At 55.7% G+C, this 18,326-nt stretch overlaps 2 protein-coding genes across 2 annotated transcripts; both read right to left on the bottom strand.

Annotated features, from left to right (window-relative positions):
* Positions 1-3,091: 3,091 nt before the first annotated feature.
* LOC135982921 (voltage-dependent L-type calcium channel subunit alpha-1S-like) lies at positions 3,092-11,073 on the bottom strand. Its single transcript, XM_065591651.1, has 7 exons — positions 10,927-11,073; positions 10,196-10,401; positions 9,011-9,114; positions 7,606-7,754; positions 6,439-6,520; positions 5,417-5,577; positions 3,092-3,234 (listed from the first exon to the last, which is right to left on the bottom strand). Exons 1-7 carry the CDS (start codon positions 11,042-11,044, stop codon positions 3,218-3,220), a joined length of 837 nt encoding a protein of 278 aa, XP_065447723.1. The 5' UTR covers positions 11,045-11,073; the 3' UTR covers positions 3,092-3,217.
* LOC135982922 (voltage-dependent L-type calcium channel subunit alpha-1S-like) lies at positions 4,425-5,397 on the bottom strand. The gene has a single exon (XM_065591652.1). It carries the CDS (start codon positions 5,011-5,013, stop codon positions 4,597-4,599), a length of 417 nt encoding a protein of 138 aa, XP_065447724.1. The 5' UTR covers positions 5,014-5,397; the 3' UTR covers positions 4,425-4,596.
* Positions 11,074-18,326: the final 7,253 nt, after the last annotated feature.

Below are 18,326 nucleotides of genomic sequence, written 5' to 3'. Positions count from 1 at the left end.
AGAAGCGGATTAAGGTTCCGTGGGGCCTTGGGCCAGAGCAAGTGGGGGGCCCCTCCCCACCCCTTCCGCCTGTGGCCCCACCCACAGCCCCACCCCTTTCTGCCCCTTCCCCTGGGGCCCGCCCCTGTTCCACCCAGGGTCTTCCTCATTCTGCCCCCCCACTGCAGCCCCACAACCCCTTTTGCTCCTTTCTGCCACCCCCCACTGCACCCCAAGACCAAGAAGCTCTGTCCCGTGCCACGGCCCTGGGGCCACAGCAGGGTGTGAAAGCTCCTTCAGTCCCAGGGTCTGGACGCTGAGGCTTCCCCTGCCACCCCCGTGCTTCTCTGTGGGACCAGGGTCTGGCTGCTGTGGAGGGGGCTTCCCCTGCCCAACACTTCTGCCACGGAACAGGGTCAGTGCGTGGGGGCTTTCCAGCCTCACCCGCCCGGCGGCCGCAGCTCCAGGCTTTCGCTGCTGCCGGCAGATTTTTTCCAGGGGCCCCCCAGTTGGCTGGGGCCCCGGGCCCAGTGGCTAATCTGCCACTGCTCCTAGGCGCTACCATAATAGAAATAATGAATAAAAAATAACAGGAGGCAGGGGAGCCAGGATCACTGGCCAGTTGGACAAGGGCCTCTGATGGGCCCTATATGTGTGTGTGTCTGTGAACAAGTGTGTGTAGAAAGATTGTAGATCAATCTCTGATAATTTTCATATGACTTTACATTGTGCCTCTTCATATAACCTTGTGGTGGGTCAACCCACGTGTGACCTCTGTTTTCATGGAACTTTGTATCAAAGCCTCATTTAGAAACTTTGCATTGCCCTTGGTATAATATTATAGCCCCTAAGGATAGAATAAGATAGAAGAAAAATTTCTTTTTGCTAGCAGTAGAACAAGAGCTCTCCCCCCCCACTCTTAATCAATTGCCCTGTTGAATGAATGAGGTGTGAATGAGCAAGGCATGGAAGGCAGCACCTCCAGACAGCCTCAACTGTTGGAGAGGGGCTGGGAGCCAGACCCAAGGACAATAAAACGTGTCAAGTGGGCTCATTAAAGACAAGCAGACATACCGATGGCCTCGGGGGTTAGAAGCAAGCACCTTCTTTTGGAAACACCCTCTTTGCAGCATTGGGACAACACTCAAAAAAAAGCAGCACAAAGGACCAATGGACACAAACACAGAGTTTAAATCTGGTATAAATTTGCATAAGAGGAAAGCTGTTATAAAAGTGAGGTGTCTTGCAAAGGACCCCGGGTCTCGTCTTGTCAACATGGGAGCATCGATCCGGATTGGCAGCAGCCCGGCTCCACCCCCTCCCCCATTTAACTCACCTGGCCAGTGAAGTTAAGGGGAGCAACTAATTGGTAACAACAAGACGGAGTGTGTATGTGTGTGTGTGTGTGTGTGAGTGTAAATGTAATATATTATATGCATATAATACAGTGTTAATGAATACATGTATTACTAATAAATGTGGCGTTTTGTCTTATTCCCCCTGAAAAGATCCTGTGCAGTACTTTAAGTACAACAAGAGCTTGAGTGGAAACTCCACCGAGACAGTCCTTTGATACGGGACCTTTGATCCTGGGCCTGTACCCACTGAGTCCCACTCCCCGTCCCCCCGCCACGCTTTTTGGGAGGGGACAGGGAAAGCAGGCTCGCTCGTCAGAGGAATGATCCGGGCCTACAGGGCATACAGAATGGACGTCTTGCTACAAGTCGCCGGAGATGCGTCTGCTGAAGCTCAGGATTTTGTCCCCAGTCATTCTGTGGGCCCTGGGGAAATCTCCCTCCCTCCTGCCATGGCCATCCACCTTTCATGCACGACAGGACAAATAATGGGAAGACATTACTGCTGGGTACCGTACTCCTCAACTGCCAGGGAAAGTTCCCCTAGACATTTGTTCAGACAAGCTCAGAGGGGTCGCGGCACTGACCTTGGCTGTGGTGGGGATTCCTTGGCTTTCTGCTCCAGCTTCTTGGCCAGCAGGAGCTTTTCCTCCTCAGATTTCTCTGGGTAACTTCTGGACGGGGGAACCACAAAAGAGAGGTGAGGAGTGAGGCCATGGCAGAGATGCAATGAATGCTGCTGAGATGATGCCCAAGACCAGCAGCTCACATTGATTTGCAAGCCCTGGGCCCTTGGGGGTTCCCGCTTTTAAGCAGCAGAGAGCAGCACCGACCTGGACATTTTCCTCCGCTTCTTCTCCTCGGCTTTGGCTTTCTGGGCCGACGTCAGGCTCTCGGCCTCGGCCAGATTGTCCACAGCGATGGCCAGGAAGACATTGAGCAGATATCTGAGAGGGGGTGGGGCTAAGGAGCTTAGGGAGCATGCTCATATGTAAGGAATGAGTCCCTTCCATGGCCCAGGCTTAGCGAGAGCCTGTGTGGTGACACTAAGCAATGTACGCAGGCAGGTGGGGAGAACCCCAGGTTCAGCAACGAGCCCTCTGTGTACCCATGACAGCTGCCTCTTGGCTGTCACCAGTGAATCTCTGTCGGTGTCCCAACGGATTTTTTCATCCCTTTTAACCCACACTCCTGTTGCATCATTTCCCTCACTCCTGGTACTATGATGTCTGAACATACCATACCCAGCCCCATAGCTTTTCCCCGATGTGTACTTGAACCTAGATGTGACTGTGCTGGATAAGACAAGAAAACGCCCAGCTGTTACTCCCCAACTGGCTAGAAAGAGGATACAGTTCCCGCAGACAAAGAGGATGATGAAGTAAATGCATACCAGCACGCCGGGGAAGGAGGGCCCTTTATAAGCCATGATCCCATTGTACATGATTGAATTCCAATCTTCTCCGGTCAGGATCTGGGAGACAGGGTGAGTGAAAGAACAGGTCAAGTAGAACCATTCCACTGGACCAGAAAGAACAGAACCCAGAAGTCCTGACTCCTTGTTCCCTGCTCTAACCACTAAGTCACACTGTCCCCCAGAGCCCAAAAAAGAACCCAGGTATCCTGACTTCAGCCCCTCCTCTATGCGTTAGACCAGTGGGATTGATGCCCGCTGCACCCCATGCCCCGTACCTGGAAGACACTGATGAGCGCCTGGGGGAAGTTATGGAAGGTGCTGCGCCGCACCTCCATGTCTTTAAAGTCGAACTTCCTGCCGAAGAGCTGCATCCCCAGCAGGGAGAAGATGATGATGAAGAGGAAGAGGAGGAGGAGCAGGGAGGCGATGGAGCGGACCGAGTTTAGCAGGGATGCCACCAGGTTGCTCAGAGAGGTCCAGTACCTAGCGTGAGGAGAGGCACACAGGCTGCTTACGTTGAGAGGCGCCACTGGGGCACACAAGCAGAAATGGGGGGCAGGGTGATGAGGGGAATGCCCTGCTCAGTTCGAGGGGGACACTCCATCATCTCATCTCCGCTTGGCCAAATGTCTCCCGTGTGGTCCTGGGACCAGGTGTTAGACAGGAGATGATAAGAATAATGCCTAGCTCTTCTGTGGAGTTTTTCATCAGTAGATCTCAAAGTGCTTTGCAAAAGAGGCCATGTTCCTTGTCCCCATCTCACAGGTGGGGAAACTGAGGCACTGGCCAGGGACATGACTTGCCCCAGGTCCCCCAGCAGGCCAGTGGCAGAGCTGGGAGTAGAAGCCACGTCTCCTGATTCCCATTCAAGTGTGCTCTCCATTAGGAAACACATCCTAGTACTCAGTTCCTGGCTTCGCCACAGATGTCTTGTGCAACCATGGGGCTGGCACTTAGCCCCTCTGTGCCTCCGTTCCCCATGCATGAAACAGGAATAAGGATGCTGCCCTGCCACACAGGGGGCATGAGGAGGAATCCGTTGCTCTGATGTTATGGTGATGAGGGCAGATAAGTACCTACCTAGATAGATCTGGGGAGCCAGGTGAACCCCATGCCCAGCTTCCCCCCATTTTCATTATTGCCACCAAATATCCCAACCTAGGGAAGTGAGGTTCATGAATCCTGTGGCATTCTCAGCTCCCAGCTCTGTTGTGTCTCTGGGACCCCTCTGGCAGAGCGGGCTCCTGCTCCGGGTAGCTGTGAGGAGCCTCGCTGGGTCCCAAAGGACAGGCTGAGCTGCTGGTTTGTCTCGTGGCAGGAGGGCTCAGACCCTGCACTCTCCACGCCCTCCTTCCAGCAGGGCCGCAGGTAACTACTCAGAGTGTGGTTTGCCCCACCACTCACAGGACAGCCTGATCAGCTGGGGGCTGATAGCGGTGAGTCAGTGTCAGATTAGAGCCCCAGAGTTCTGTGTCCCAGACCCCCACCTCCCCTGCTCTGATCCACTAGACCCCCCTCCCCTCCCAGAGCTAGGGAGAGAACCCAGGAGTCCTAGCTCCCCGCCCCCTGCTTTGACCCATTAGACCCCACTCCCCTCCCAGAGCTGGGAACAGAACCCAGGAGTCCTGACTCCCAGCCTCCCTGCTCTAACCACTAGACCCCACCCCCCTCCTGTGGCTGGGATAGAACCCAGGAGTCCTGACACCTAAGCCCTAGCTCTAACCACTAGACCCCACTCCCCTCCCAGAGTTGTAAACAGACACTAGGTATCCTGACCCTGGCCACACAGAGGCCGGAGAACTCACCAGTTCCCCTTCCTCAGCCTCTGGCAGCTCATAGTTGTAGTCATGCCTGAGGCCTCAGAAGGGGTAAGGACAGCCCAGCCTCCCAGTGCAAGCCCCCCTGCCTGTACTGCCTGACCCCAGGCCCTGGGGAGAGGTGCCCCCACTTGGTTATCTTGAAGATCCTCAGCAGGCGAATGCACTGCAGGACGGAGATGCCCAGGGGTGACATGACGTTGATCTCCACCAGGATAATCTCCAGGATGCCGACGCACACCACGAAGCAGTCGAAGCCGTTGAAGAGGGACATGAAGTACTGGCGCAGGCCCAGCGCATACATCTTCAGCAGCATCTCGGCTGCAAAGAGAGCCAGCAGCACCCGGTTGGCACTGTCTGCAAGCAGCGAACCCAGCCGGTCAGCGCTCTGGACTGAGGCGGCAGATCCCCCGATGGCCACTAGCAGCTGCTCATGAGACCACATCCTCCTCCGCCTTCTCACTACGCCCCCTGCTGCCTCCCTCTCCCCCAGCCTACGATCCTGGGGCAGCGCAGCAGGGAGGAAGAGGAGCCTGACTCACACTCACCTGCCCAGCTCCTAGCCCTGAGCAGCGGCAGCAGAACGCTTCCTTCCCCACCCCAGCAAGAGGCGGGTCTGTGCGCAGGAGGGGAAACACAAGACTGGGAGGAAACTACATGTGCACACAGGCACGGGGGTGTGCGTGCACTTTTGCGTGTGTGTGTGGTGTGCAGGCGCATGCACGTGTGTGCGTTGGTGTGTGTGTGTGTCTATGTGGGTGTTCACTTGTGGGCAGGCGTGTGCGCATGCACGCCCGTGGATGCACTGAACCGGCAGCGGCTCCCCAGCCCCGGGCCGCCCTGCTCACCTTGCACACGAGTCAGCCACTCGGGCTGCCAGTGATGCTCGGAGGCGATTGACACGGTATTCAGAGAGATGAGCAGGATCACCAGCCAATAGAAAAACTTGGACTTCACCACCTCGCGGCACTTCCTGCGGAACAGGCGGTTCCATCGCCTCCACTGCCGGCTAGAGAGATGGGCCAAGAGGGGTGACTTCAGGGCTCCCTGCCCCCCCAGCACGCAGCCCCAGAGGGCAGAGTCATTGCAAAGTGCCCTGCCCACCAGCTCCCAGGGACCCACACAAACGCATAGGAGAGGGGTTCTGCAGGCAGGGATACCGCTTTGCCCCTCTCTACCACCTTTCCTCCATCCCAAACTATTACCAGCACAGAGTCAAAGTCCCCACTCAATCACCACGACGCCAAATGGGGATGCACCAGGGTAACAAAGGAGATGCTGGTGTGTTAATGAACAATTTGTTTTAAAGCCCTGGGGAAGTGTGCTTCATTTATCCCCATTTTACAGATGGTGAAACTAAGGCACTTGCCCAAGGAATAGGAACAGATGGTGAAGCTAAGGCACTTGCCCAGGTGTCCGGGCTGCTCGCCCAGCGCAGGGTCCATGAGATGCCTTCCCTTCCGCATGGCGGCCGGTCCTGTGCATGCTCTGGAGAGGTCACTGCCCCTTAAAGAGTGCGCTGGCCTCACCTGTTCATCAGTTGGAATGACCTTGGATTTCCTGACACCACTCACGCAGTTCCCGGAGCCCTGGGGTGTGCTGGGCAGGAGGAGGGATAGTGGAGAGGAGCTTGACGCATGGTCCCCCAAAAGAAGAGGCGGGATACCACCTGAACTAGCCTTTTTCCAGAGCCGGACATAGCAAAATCCACCTTTGCGTGGGCTGCACTGAACATGGTGTATCCACCCCCCCAACAAAACTACCAGCTCTTCCGATAGGGGCTCTTACAACAGGATTGATTCCAAGAGCAGGAGAGCCAGGATCAGGCAGGAGAGAGAGAGACTCTGTGTGTGTGTGTGTGTGTACTCACAAGAAGAGAATCCATTTGTTCATGCCCTCAATTTCAGACAGGCTCTCGGTCTCTGAACCCCCTTCCTCTGATGGCAGCATCCCTATGAAAGAGAGAGATCTTCAGTGAGCTGGGGACCCCCTCAAGAGACACATGGGGACATCGGCAATGGATTCCCACCGGAGAGGGAAGGGGAACTCTAAGGGTATGTCCACACTGCAATCGGAGGTGTGATCGCAGCTTGTGCAGATGCACCTGAGAGCACTTTAATCTCGTTAGCTCCGATACTGGAGCAGTGAAATCAGCGTATAATCACTCACAGGGCTATTGCGGCTTCACCGGCTCTGGTGACCGAGCTGGCTAGATGAAAGTGATTGCAGCGTAGCTATACCCTGAGAAGCACATCTGCAAAGGAAGGGTTCCCATCTAATAACTCCCTAAGAGATACAAACCTCCTCAAGAGACACGTCCGCACTCAAGAGAACAAGTTTGGGAAGGAGGTTTTTTTTGGCATCGTAATGTGCGAAGAAACGGAGCAATACTAGACACCGCGGGAGTGTAACCGGTGGCAATAGAGAGCAGGGGACCAGCGATGGCGTTCAGAATTCTGATCATTACATATAGCTCCACAGCTGTGTAAAATGCCCCACAGAGTAAACAAAGAGCCAAGGGATTATATCCAATCACATAACAGCATCCCAGGGAGGTAATGGGGAAGGGGGGCCAATAACTCTCTTCTATAGCAACTTCCACTTCAGGTTCTCAAAAGCCCTTAGCAAATGTGATTAATTTCAGCCCCAAATGGGCAAGTGTTAGTACATCCCACTACACATGGGAAACAGAGGCACGGATTGGTGAAGTGACTTGCCCGAGGTCACCCAGTGTGTCAGTGGCAGAGCCAGGAACAGCCTACGGGCTTCCCAAGGCCTTGGCCTGTCCTATGCCATAGGACGGTCTTTCCTCTCCAAAAACTCTTCATCTCTGGCGAGTCTGAAGCAGCTTCTAATCCTTGAACCTGGATAATGTCAAGGGAGGGGCAGCCTCCCTCAATGAGTAAACTAGGAGCAAGTGCACACCTTCTCCCGGCCTCCCACCCCGCTCATCCCACAGACACCCCCCCCCCCACCCCCGGTGGAGGATTTAACCATTCTCCAGAAGCGAGAGGCTTTGCCCAGGTGAGGATGGTACCTTCTCCCCTGGCCCGGTGGCTGTCCATGACTTCGGCATGGGTGATCCAGTCCATGTAGCCCTTCAGATCCTCCTCCAGCTGCTGCTTCTCTCGCAGCTTCTGGAACGTGCCCTGTGACTTGGCCTTCTCAGGCTCCTTGGTGAACTCCCTGGAACAAACGCAGACGGTTGGCATGAGGCCAATGGAGAGGGGGCTCTGCGGGCAGCTTCAATCCAGACCTTGCTCATGGGACACACTCATCAAGTGTGTGCCACGTCCTATTCTAGTGGCTAGTCCCCAGAGAGGACAAGAGCCTACTACTGCTGCCAGCTGGTGGAATTACTCCTTTAACTCAACTGAAGACTGAGAATGGATCAGTCCTGCCTTTTACCTTGGTTATATAATACAAAATTGCGGGGGAAGGGGGAGGAATACAGACCTAATAACAGGAAACGCTTCCCTATTCCCCATTTTTTTATCATCCTGTGGAACTCCTTGCCACAGGACACCACAGAACCAACTACTACAGCTAGATTGTAAAGAGGGCAGGTTAACATTAGGAGCACTAATGGCTGTCCCCACTGCTGCTGTTGAGGCACACAGGAGTATCCGATACTGGAAAGCCTTGAGAAAATCATAACAGAGTGTCAGAGCTAAAGGGGAAGCTCACGCAGCTGGAGGGTGCAGAGAGATTGCCAGCTGTGCCCATTTTCCCACATTCTCCATAGTAAAGGTGACCTGTCAAGGGGGAAAAACATTGGGCTTGGCCTTTTTTTCCTCCCTTCTGAGGGATAAAGCAGGCCTGGAAAGGACGGGTGGATTTGTTTTCAGTGGTATTTTACCCGTTTGCTTTAATTCATGTCTTGGCTACGCTGGAAGACTCGAGGACTAGTAAGATTGTGACACTGCAGGGACCAAGGAAGTGACACCTGGTTAACTGAGAAGGGAAGGGAATTTTACAGGGACTATTTAAAACTGCTGTTGGGGCAGGGACTGTCTTTTTGTTCTGTGTTTGCACAGCACCTAGCACCATGGGGTCCTGGGCCAGAATGGGGGCTGCTAGGTGCTACCACAATACAACTGAATAATTACAATGTGTTCATTGTCTGGTTTTGTTAAGACTGGGGAGAAAAGCTCTCTGTGTTAAGAATTCCACCATCCTGTCCCTTCAATTAAGGGCTGATAGCGCCCCTGCTCCACATTCCTGAGTCATCCAAAGAGTTCTCCAAGAGAAAAGGGAAGACAAGGCTTGATAGCCTTGATAGCCAAGGTACCAAGGAAGAAGGGAAGAAAAAGATTAAAAACCCCCTTCAGACTTTCTGTTCATATCCCCAAACTCAATAAGGGCCCGGCCCCTCCCTCAGGGCAGACCCCTGCTGGGACAGATAGAAAGGAGAGCGGCACCATGCAGTCCACACGCCTTACCCGCTGAGCACGCCCAGCACCAGGTTGAGAACGAAGAAAGAGCCCTGCAGAATGAGGCTGACGAAATAGATCCAGGGCCACTCGTTCCCGATGGCGTCGTTCACCTGAGCAGGACAGAGGCAGATGAAGATCCAGGGGGAGAACCAAATCCACCTGGCTCAGGTAAGCCCATTACTGGAGTAGCTGAGCACCTCACAGTCTTTACGCATTCGGAACTGAGACACAGAGTGACTAAGAGACTTGCCCACGGTCACAATGGGAGTCTGTGGCAGAGCAGGGAATTGAACCTGGGTCTCCCAGGTATCAGACTTGTCCCTACTCATTGACCAGCCTTCCTCCCAGGAACCCAGTGGTTAGGGCACTAGTTTAAGGCTTTGAAGACCCAACTCCCTACTCTGCCACAGACTCCTTGTGTGACCTTGAGCAAGTCACTTAGCCTCTGGGTCTCAGCTCCCCATCTGTGCAATGGAGATAATAGCACTGTCCTGCCTGCCTCCCGGGGGGTGAGTGGGGCAGGGGGGGTTAATGACGGTGAAATGCTTTAAGATCTAATGGTGAAAAGCACTGTATAAGAGCTAGGTGGTGGTATTATTAAAAGCCACCAGATACAATATCAGACACTGGCCCAGCAACCTGTGTCTCAAGCTGCCCTCAGCCCACACTCCTGGGAACAAAGGATGCCCAGAAGGGTAACACACCAAGCGCTTTCCAGAGGCAGAGGCGGGACTGGAACTCAGCTCTGCAATTCCCAGCCTGTCCCTGAGCCGTCACACCATCCTTCCTCCCCTACCATTCTTCGTGGCTTGGAGGGCAAGTTTATGGTCGCTTATACCTGAGCTCCAGAGCTGAGGAGCCGTCCGAGGACTCGCTCCCACCAGGCTCCTGTCTTTTAAGGCAAGGGTGGGGTTCGTTTGAGAGTCTCAGCGGTACTTGGACAGGGACTCTCTTGGCTAGGCAGGGTTCAAACACTCTGCTGCACCGGCGGGTGCCACCTTCTCCCTGGGAGCTCATTGCTCAGTGGATACATCATCCAGTAGCTGCAGAGTCTGCGGGGCTCGCTGCCCCGGAAGGATCCCCACCATTTGGGAAGCCTGGCCAGCCCAACCCGCTTAGTACCATGTTCTTGTTCAAAGAGCGTGCCGGCGTCTCCTCCCTCGCAGCCAGCGGGCTCAGGCCTTCACCTACCCAGTAGAGGACTTCCGTCCAGCCCTCCATGGTGATGCACTGGTACACAGTCAGCATGGCGAAGCCAAAATTATCAAAATGGGGGATGCCGTTGTTGGGCCCTGGCCACCCACTCCTGCACTCAGTGCCGTTGAGGGTGCAGTGATACCCGTGGCCGGTGGTGGTGCACGGGGATGGCTTCTCCATTTCCCCTTTGGCAATGATATCTGAGGGTGAAACCGAAGCACAGAAGTCAGGCTGAGCAGAGGAGAAGGACAACTACACTCCTGCTGCTGCTTGTGCCTTAGCTCCCAGCCCCACCCAGAGGAGGGCTCTGGCGCAGTGCAATATACCTCCTAGCCACACCATATAGCCATATAATGCCCCCAGCCATGCCATAACCCTCCCAGCCATGCCATATAGCCATATAACGCCCCCAGCCATGCCATACACCTCCCAGCCATGCCATATAGCCATATAATGCCCCCAGCCATGCCATAACCCTCCCAGCCACACCATATAGCCAAATAATGCCCCCAGATATGCCATATACCTCTCCATCATGCCATATAGCCTTATAATGCCCCCAACCATGCCATACACCTCCCCGCCATGCCATGTAGTCATATAACGCCCCCAGATATGGCATACACCTCCCAGCCACGTCATATGGTTATATGGCTATATGGTGTGGCTGGGAGGGTTATGGCATGGCCCCCCCGGCTGGTGGGAGGGTCGCCCACGTTCCAGACCTGTCCCGATGTAGTAGCAAGTCTTGTGCAACTTTCCCTTGAACAGCTCCTGCCCGACGATGGCGTAGATGATGATCATGAAGAGGACCAGTAGGGCGATGTGGAGCAGGGGCACCATGGCCTGGATGATGGAGTTCAGGACCACCTGCAGGACTGCAGCTGAGAGAGAGAGAGAGAGAGAGAAGGGTAACAGGTCACACTCACCTCCCCTCCTAACTGGCAGCACGGCGTCTCACAGACACATTGAACCGCTTCGCCACCGCAGCACATGACAGGGAAGAGAGGGAGGGACCTGGGCCCAGCTCTCACTGGTGTCAACCACTAGGCCATCCTTCCTCCCCAGCATGTGTCCTTATATGTCCCAGGAGGGGGGTGTGTGTGAGAAGGAAAGCCCTGGTGACTGAAATCTCTCAATCCCATTACAGGCAGCAGCAGCTCCAGGCCCCCTCACACTGCCCCAGAGGGATCGGGGAAGGCTGAGTCCCCGCAGTTCATCTCCTTGGGAGATGGTCTCACGATGGGGGCATCTGGCTCCTAGACACTGGGGTGACCCCCACCAGCTCCTTTCACAACAGACTATGGTGGGATTGACGCATGCTGGGTCTTGGTGGGTTATATCTCCGCGAGGGGCACTAGCACTGGGACTATCTAGATCAGGGGTGGCCAACCTGTGGCTCCGGAGCCACATGCGGCTCTTCAGAAGTTAACATGCGGCTCCTTGTATAGGCACCGACTGGTGGGACAGTAAAGAAGCTGGGGGGAGTAAAGGCTCTGGGGGTGCCGGTGTCTGTGCCAGGGAGTGCCCCGCGACTGGGCTCTGCGGGGAGGGGGTCTTGGTCTCTGGGCAGGGAGTGCCCTGCGGCTGGGCTCTGCGGGGAGGCGGTGTTGGTCTCTGGGCAGGGAATGCCCTGCGGCTGGGCTCTGCGGGGAGGGGGTGTTGGTCTCTGGGCAGGGAGTGCCCTGCGGCTGGGCTCTGCGGGGAGGGGGTGTTGGTCTCTGGGCAGGGAATGCCCTGCGGCTGGGCTCTGCGGGGAGCGGGTGTTGGTCTCTGGGCAGGGAGTGCCCCGCGGCTGGGCTCTGCGGGGAGGGGTTGTTGGTCTCTGGGCAGGGAGTGCCCTGCGGCTGGGCTCTGCGGGGAGGGGTTGTTGGTCTCTGGGCAGGGAGTGCCCTGCGGCTGGGCTCTGCGGGGAGGGGGTGTTGGTCTCTGGGCAGGGAATGCCCTGCGGCTGGGCTCTGCGGGGAGGGGGTGTTGGTCTCTGGGCAGGGAATGCCCTGCGGCTGGGCTCTGCGGGGAGGGGGTGTTGGTCTCTGGGCAGGGAGTGCCCTGCGGCTGGGCTCTGCGGGGAGGGGGTGTTGGTCTCTGGGCAGGGAATGCCCTGTGGCTGGGCTCTGCGGGGAGGGGGTGTTGGTCTCTGGGCAGGGAGTGCCCTGCGGCTGGGCTCTGCGGGGAGGGGGTGTTGGTCTCTGGGCAGGGAGTGCCCCGCGGCTGGGCTCTGCGGGGAGGGGGTGTTGGTCTCTGGGCAGGGAGTGCCCTGCGGCTGGGCTCTGCGGGAAGGCGGTGCTGGTGTCTGGGCCAGGGGGTGCAGTGTGGCTTGGCTCTGGGGACGGGAGTGCAGGTGTCTGGGCTCTGGGGGGGCCCCACACAACTCCTTCCAGCACCCCTCAACTGGAACTGGGTCATCATAGAGGTTTCTTTAATTCTCTACTCCTGGAAGAATCTTTTTTGCTGTTGTCTGCATTTTGTTGACATACTTGTTGACAGGTATTTTGAAATAAATTACCAAAATAATTGAAACTAAAGTGATTATATTGTGTCATTTTGACAAATAAAATATGCAGAATTTTTAAAATTTTGGCACAGAAGTAGCCTCTGTCTTCCTCCTGAGCCCGGCCCCGTCTGCTCCATTCCACCGTGATCTTGTCCCTCTTTATTAAGTACAGTTGAATATGACATCTGAGTCCCACACCCCCACTCTGGCCAGTCCCCCCAGCTGGGTCCCTCACTCCCACTGTGGCCAGTCCCCCCAGCTGGGCACCTCACCCCCACTGCGGCTAGTCCCCCTAGCTGCCCCCAGCCCCACTGAGGCCAATTCTCCCATCTGGGCCCCTCACGTCCACTGCAGCCAGGCCCCCCAGCAGAGCCCCTTTCCCCCACTTCAGCCAGTTTCCCATCAGTGGGGCCCCTCGCTCCCATCGAAACCCAAACTGAGCCCTGGTTTTGCCCAGGGCTGTGCTTGATGGGTTCGAGCTAGGGTGACCAGGTGTCCTGATTTTATATGGACAGTCCCAATATTTGGGGCTTTCTCTTATATAGGCACCTATTACCCCTCACCCCCGTCCCGATTTTTCACACTTGCTATCTGGTCACCCTAATTCCAGCTCCCTTTGTGTTCCTGCCCCCACTAGTGGCAGGAAACTGAGGTTTGGCAAACCAGGGGAAGGGGAGAAAACCCCTAAACTCCATTTGGGCAGAGAGGATGCTGCCCCCCTCCTCTCCTGCCTTCGTCCAGAGGCTTTGCTGTCTGGTGCTTCAACTGACCCAGCGCAGCTGCCTGCGGCCATCAGGGCCCAGAATAGTTGCTGCGTTTTGCACCGGGCACAGCAGTGCCGGCCGCCTATCCATCACCCCAGCTGACGCTAATCACTGCCTGTTGCTGGGGCCTCTTCCAGGTCAGGATTTAAATACTTTAGATCCAGCCAGTTATTGGGGGGGAGGGGAGGTATTTATATTTATGTTTTTACATTCACACCCCACAATAACAGGGCAGGGAGATTCCCCACTTTCAGTTTGCTCTGGGGGCCGCTGAAATCCTGACCCCACCTGGTATTACACCCTGAATGCTCTTCGGAGCCAGACTCTAAGACAGATGCCCATCTCCTGCTGCCATCAATAGGGGTGCATGCCAGGTTTAGCCCACACATATCTTCCTAAGTATTCATTTGACTGGTAGATTAGAAATTACCAGAACTGAAAGAGTGAATTCACCTTAACAAAGGATGGGACCCAGGATTGAAATCTCCCACCTCTAGGTGATGTGCAAGAAATCAGGCCAAAGCCCATGTAGCTCCCTTTTCACCTCCACACAGACAGCAAACATGCCAGGTATCACTGTATAGCTAGCAGCCCCATTCCATATTGTGACCCGAGAACCTGTTAATGCCAACCAACAAGGAGGTACAGAGGGGTACAGGTGTACCCTGAGGCCAGTATGCACCTTCTCATTCACCCAAGAATGTCATGAGAGGTATCCACAGAAAGCCAGTGTCACATTGGTTATTGATATCATTGTGAGATGTATGTACTGATATTATGTAAGGAGTTAGAATCATCGAATATCGGGGTTGGAAGGAACCTCAGGAGGTCATCTAGTCCAATCTCCTGCTCAAAGCAGGATCAAAGTATATATACTGAAAACATGGTCTTATAGAATGGATTAAGGTGTGGTGGAAATCTATGAAGTCTGGGCTACAGACTTAAAACTGCCTTCACCAAACAAGGGCACTCCACCAGAGAAACAGATCACATCAAGGAATGACCCCACACTGGAACCCATATCATTGGACATCATCCAACAGTTACAACCTATACTCGATGGGGACCACATCCTGAAAGAGCTTTCCTGAACTCTCTCTTCTGGCCTTCAAACAAGGCCCCCATCCTCTCCAAACTCATCATCAGAAGCGAGCTCCTCACAGACTAGGACACACCGACTCAAAGTGGCACCAGAACTGCCAGAACAACAGATGTAAAACCTGCAGACATAGCTCCACTGCTGCAATGACCAACACCCCACACAACACACCTTTCAAGATCCCTGGGTCCTACACATGCCTATCACAACATGTGGTGTACCTCACCCAGTGCCCAACAACAACTATGTGGGTGAAACCAAACAATCACTACACTCTCAAATGAACTTGCACAGTAAAATGATAAAAAACAAAAACACCCAATCACCTGCGGGCAAACACTTTTCACCAAATGACCACTCTGTATCTGACCTCTCAGTTCTCCACCTCAAAGGAAACCTGCACGATGCTTTCAAAAGACGAGCCTGGGAGCTTAAATTCATAATGTTGCTAGACACCAAAAATCACCATCTTAATAAAGAGGCTCTGGGTTTTTTTTACCTTCCTCTGCAGCGTGGGGCATGAGTCACTTGCTGGAAGATTGTCTGCAACTTGAAGTCTTTAAACCATGATTTGAGGACTTCAATGGCTCAGACACAGGTTTGATACAGGAGTGGGTGGGTGAGATTCTGTGGCCTGCGTTCTGCAGGAGGTCAGACTAGATTATCTTAATGGTCCCTTTTGACCTTAAAGTCTGAGTCTATGACACTGGATTTATGGCTTATTACAACAATCTGTAACCCACTAACCCCCTTTGTTTGTCCCATGACTGCAGAGGTGGTAACGGGCCACTTCACCTTGAATGGTCCCTTAGAATATGTGCGAGACTAGGTGGGTGAATGTGTTAACTACTTATGCTAAACCATCTGTTCCACCTTGTATTTAGTACAGAGCACCTTTCCCAGACCCGAAGAAGAGCTCTGTGTAGCACCAAAGCTTGTCTCTCTTGCCAACAGATGTTGGTCCAATAAAAGATATTCCCTCACCCGCCTTGTCTCTATAGTCTTTTTAAGCAGAGCAGAATCCCCTCCCCGGCTCTGCTTTCTACAAGTCTCTTTGGGTCTGTACCCACAGCCCATACACTCCATGTAGCAAGGTCTTATAGACCAACACTGGCTAGCCATGTGGCACATGTTTGTCTCATAGCTGTCCAGTAGGCCACCCCTCCTACTGCCAGTGGACTACTCTCCCCTCTGCCACAGTATTCACGCTGGCAACACACAGGGGACAAGGCAGGGAGGTAGGTGACACTGCAGGCATTAGGGTTTCCAGGGTAGGATGTATGCAGGGAATTGCTCATACATGGGCCATGGCCCAGTTAAATCTGGCAGCCAGAGTGCTGACCTGCAGGATCCAGACATGCATGGATAGGATAGACCCTCACGCCTCTGATACCCATTCGTCCTACATGCCAAGTACACATGTAAGCATCCCTCCTGCCAGGCCAACACGCCCCCTGGGTATGTGAGTCACACCAACCTGCCAGTCTGTGCCTGGCACCTCAGCTCAAAATGCCCCTTTAGCAGTGACGGCAGTTCAGATATTGGAGAGGGGTGTAAATTCCAGTCCCCGCTCATCCCACCCCCTCCTCCTGCAGGGACCCTGGGTCTCCCTTGGCTGGGAAGTCTCCCCACTTTCTGACCCACACAGTGTGTGAGCCAGTGCTGCCAGGGGTCAAGTTCTTGGTGGACTCCCCTGTGTTCCACGGCACAGCAACAGACGCCCTGTGTGCCAGGTCACAACGCCATCTGTCGGTACAGGAGGGCAGCAGGCCATTGTCAGTGAAGGGCATTACAACCCCCAGGTTGCCCAAGGGCATCCAGCAGCGCAGTGGCACAGCTGGGTCTCCTCACGCCCAGCCCAGTGCCTCACCCACTAGACCACACTGCCTCTTGGGCACCTAGTGCTATAGAGACTGATGGAGGATAGGAGTGTCTGTGGACAGCATGGTCCTGTGCTCCTTACTCAGCCCACTGTCAATCAGGTGTGACACCAATCAGATTATGCCGGTGTGAATGGGGAGCGAGAGGAGAACCAGGCCCTGGCTTCTTTACCTGGAGCCTCAGCACTAGGGTTACCATATTTCAGCAAGCAAAAAAGAGGACGGGAGGAGCCCCGCCCTAGCCCCGGCCCCGTCCTGCCCTAGCCCTGCCCCATCCAGCCCTAGCCCCACCCCTGCCCCTCCCACTTTCCCCCCTCAGAACCCCCAACCCTCCACCCGCTCCTTGTCCCCCTGACTGCCCCCTCCTGGGACCCCTGCCCCTAACTGCCCCCCAGGACTCCACCCCCTACCTAAGCCTCCCTGCCTCTTGTCCTCTGACTGCCCCCTCCTGAGACCCTCCCCCAATCCTAACTGGCCCCCTAGGAATCTACCCCCTACTTGTACCCTGACTGCCCCAACCCTTATCCACACCCCCACCCCCAGACAGACCCCTGGGACTCCCACGCCCCATCCAACCACTCCCCACCCCCTGACAGCCCCGCCCCAGAACTCCCGACCCATCTAAACCCCTCTGCTCCTTGTCCCCTGACTGCCCCCTCCTGGGACCCCTGCTCTTATCTGCCCTCCAAAACCCCACCCCCTACCTAAGCCTCCCTGTCCCTTGTCCCCTAACTACCCCCCCCAAATGCCCCCCAGGACCCTACCCCCTACCTGTACCCTGACTGCCCAAAACCTTATCCACACCCCCACCCCCAGAAAGCCCCCCCGAACTCCAGACCCCACCCCCGTCTCTTGACTGCCCCCTCCAGAACCTCCCTGCCCCTTCTCCAACCCCCTGGCTCCCTTGTCATTGGCCTTCGGCTAATGTCTCTGTGAGCCGTTCTCCCGGCAGGCTGGCTGGCGGGGGAGGAGCTCCAGACTGCCGGAGGCGATCTGCGAATGCAGGGAGGGAGGGAGGGAGGGAGTGATCTCAGCTGCAGGGGGGAGGAGGAGGAAGTGGAGGACGGGCTCTCTCCGGCTGTCAGAGCCCCATGTAAGTGACACCATCCGGCCAGCTGCCCTGTTAGCCCGCGCGCGCTCTGCATGGGGGGGGAAGTCCGGACATTTACAAATCCCCCCCGACGCTATTTTTAGCTCAAAAAGCCGGACATGTCCGGGGGAATCCGGACGAATGGTAACCCTAAGCTTGCCTGAACTCCCAGAGGTCCTGCACGCAGTTGCCTGTGCACCCCACATCGGGCTCTCCTCTCTCCCCATGTTCATGGAAGCCCAAGCGGGTGCCAGAGCCCGTCGCTCTGTGCTGTGGTGTCGGGGAGCCCTGCCCAGCTCTGCCCAGTGGGCCGAGCCCGGCCCCCATTGGCCTCTCGCTCTCACAGCGCAGGAGCTTGTTCTATTTGTAAGCCTGTGTTAAAGCGCCCAGAGCTCTTCCTGCCCTTGGGGACAGTTCCCTGCGCTTCCTGGGGGGGTCAGCAAGGCCCAGCGGCTGGGGCTTTGAGCGCAGCCTCTCAGCTCTGGGTCTCTGCTTTAACTCCGGCCCAGGTCCCCAGGGAGGTACAAGAAGGTGAAAACCCCAGCCAGCCTCAGCCAGCTCCCAACCCCAGCCCAGCCGCAGGCAGCTCCCAACCCCAGCCCGGCCGCAGGCAGCTCCCAACCCCAGCCCGGCCGCAGGCAGCTCCCAACCCCAGCCCGGCCGCAGGCAGCTCCCAACCCAGCCCAGCCGCAGGCAGCTCCCAACCCCAGCCCAGCCGCAGGCAGCTCCCAACCCAGCCCAGCCGCAGGCAGCTCCCAACCCCAGCCAGCCTCAGCCAGCTCCCAACCCCAGCCCAGC

The sequence above is a fragment of the Chrysemys picta genome, chromosome 4, assembly GCF_011386835.1.
Source record: "Chrysemys picta bellii isolate R12L10 chromosome 4, ASM1138683v2, whole genome shotgun sequence".
NCBI lineage: Eukaryota > Metazoa > Chordata > Testudines > Emydidae > Chrysemys > Chrysemys picta.
This window is presented reverse-complemented; position numbering and strand designations above follow the sequence as displayed.

What these genes read in the sequence shown, in the direction of transcription:
- LOC135982922 (XM_065591652.1), bottom strand. Translation starts at nt 5,013, where the DNA reads ATGTGGTCTCATGAGCAGCTGCTAGTGGCCATCGGGGGATCTGCCGCC.
- LOC135982921 (XM_065591651.1), bottom strand. Translation starts at nt 11,044, where the DNA reads ATGGTGCCCCTGCTCCACATCGCCCTACTGGTCCTCTTCATGATCATC. An exon ending in CCACCGGGCCAGGGGAGAAG is followed by an intron (nt 6,521 to 7,605) that starts GTACCATCCTCA and finishes TCTCTTTCATAG; the next exon opens with GGATGCTGCCATCAGAGGAA. An exon ending in AACAAATGGATTCTCTTCTT is followed by an intron (nt 5,578 to 6,438) that starts GTGAGTACACAC and finishes CCATCTCTCTAG; the next exon opens with CCGGCAGTGGAGGCGATGGA.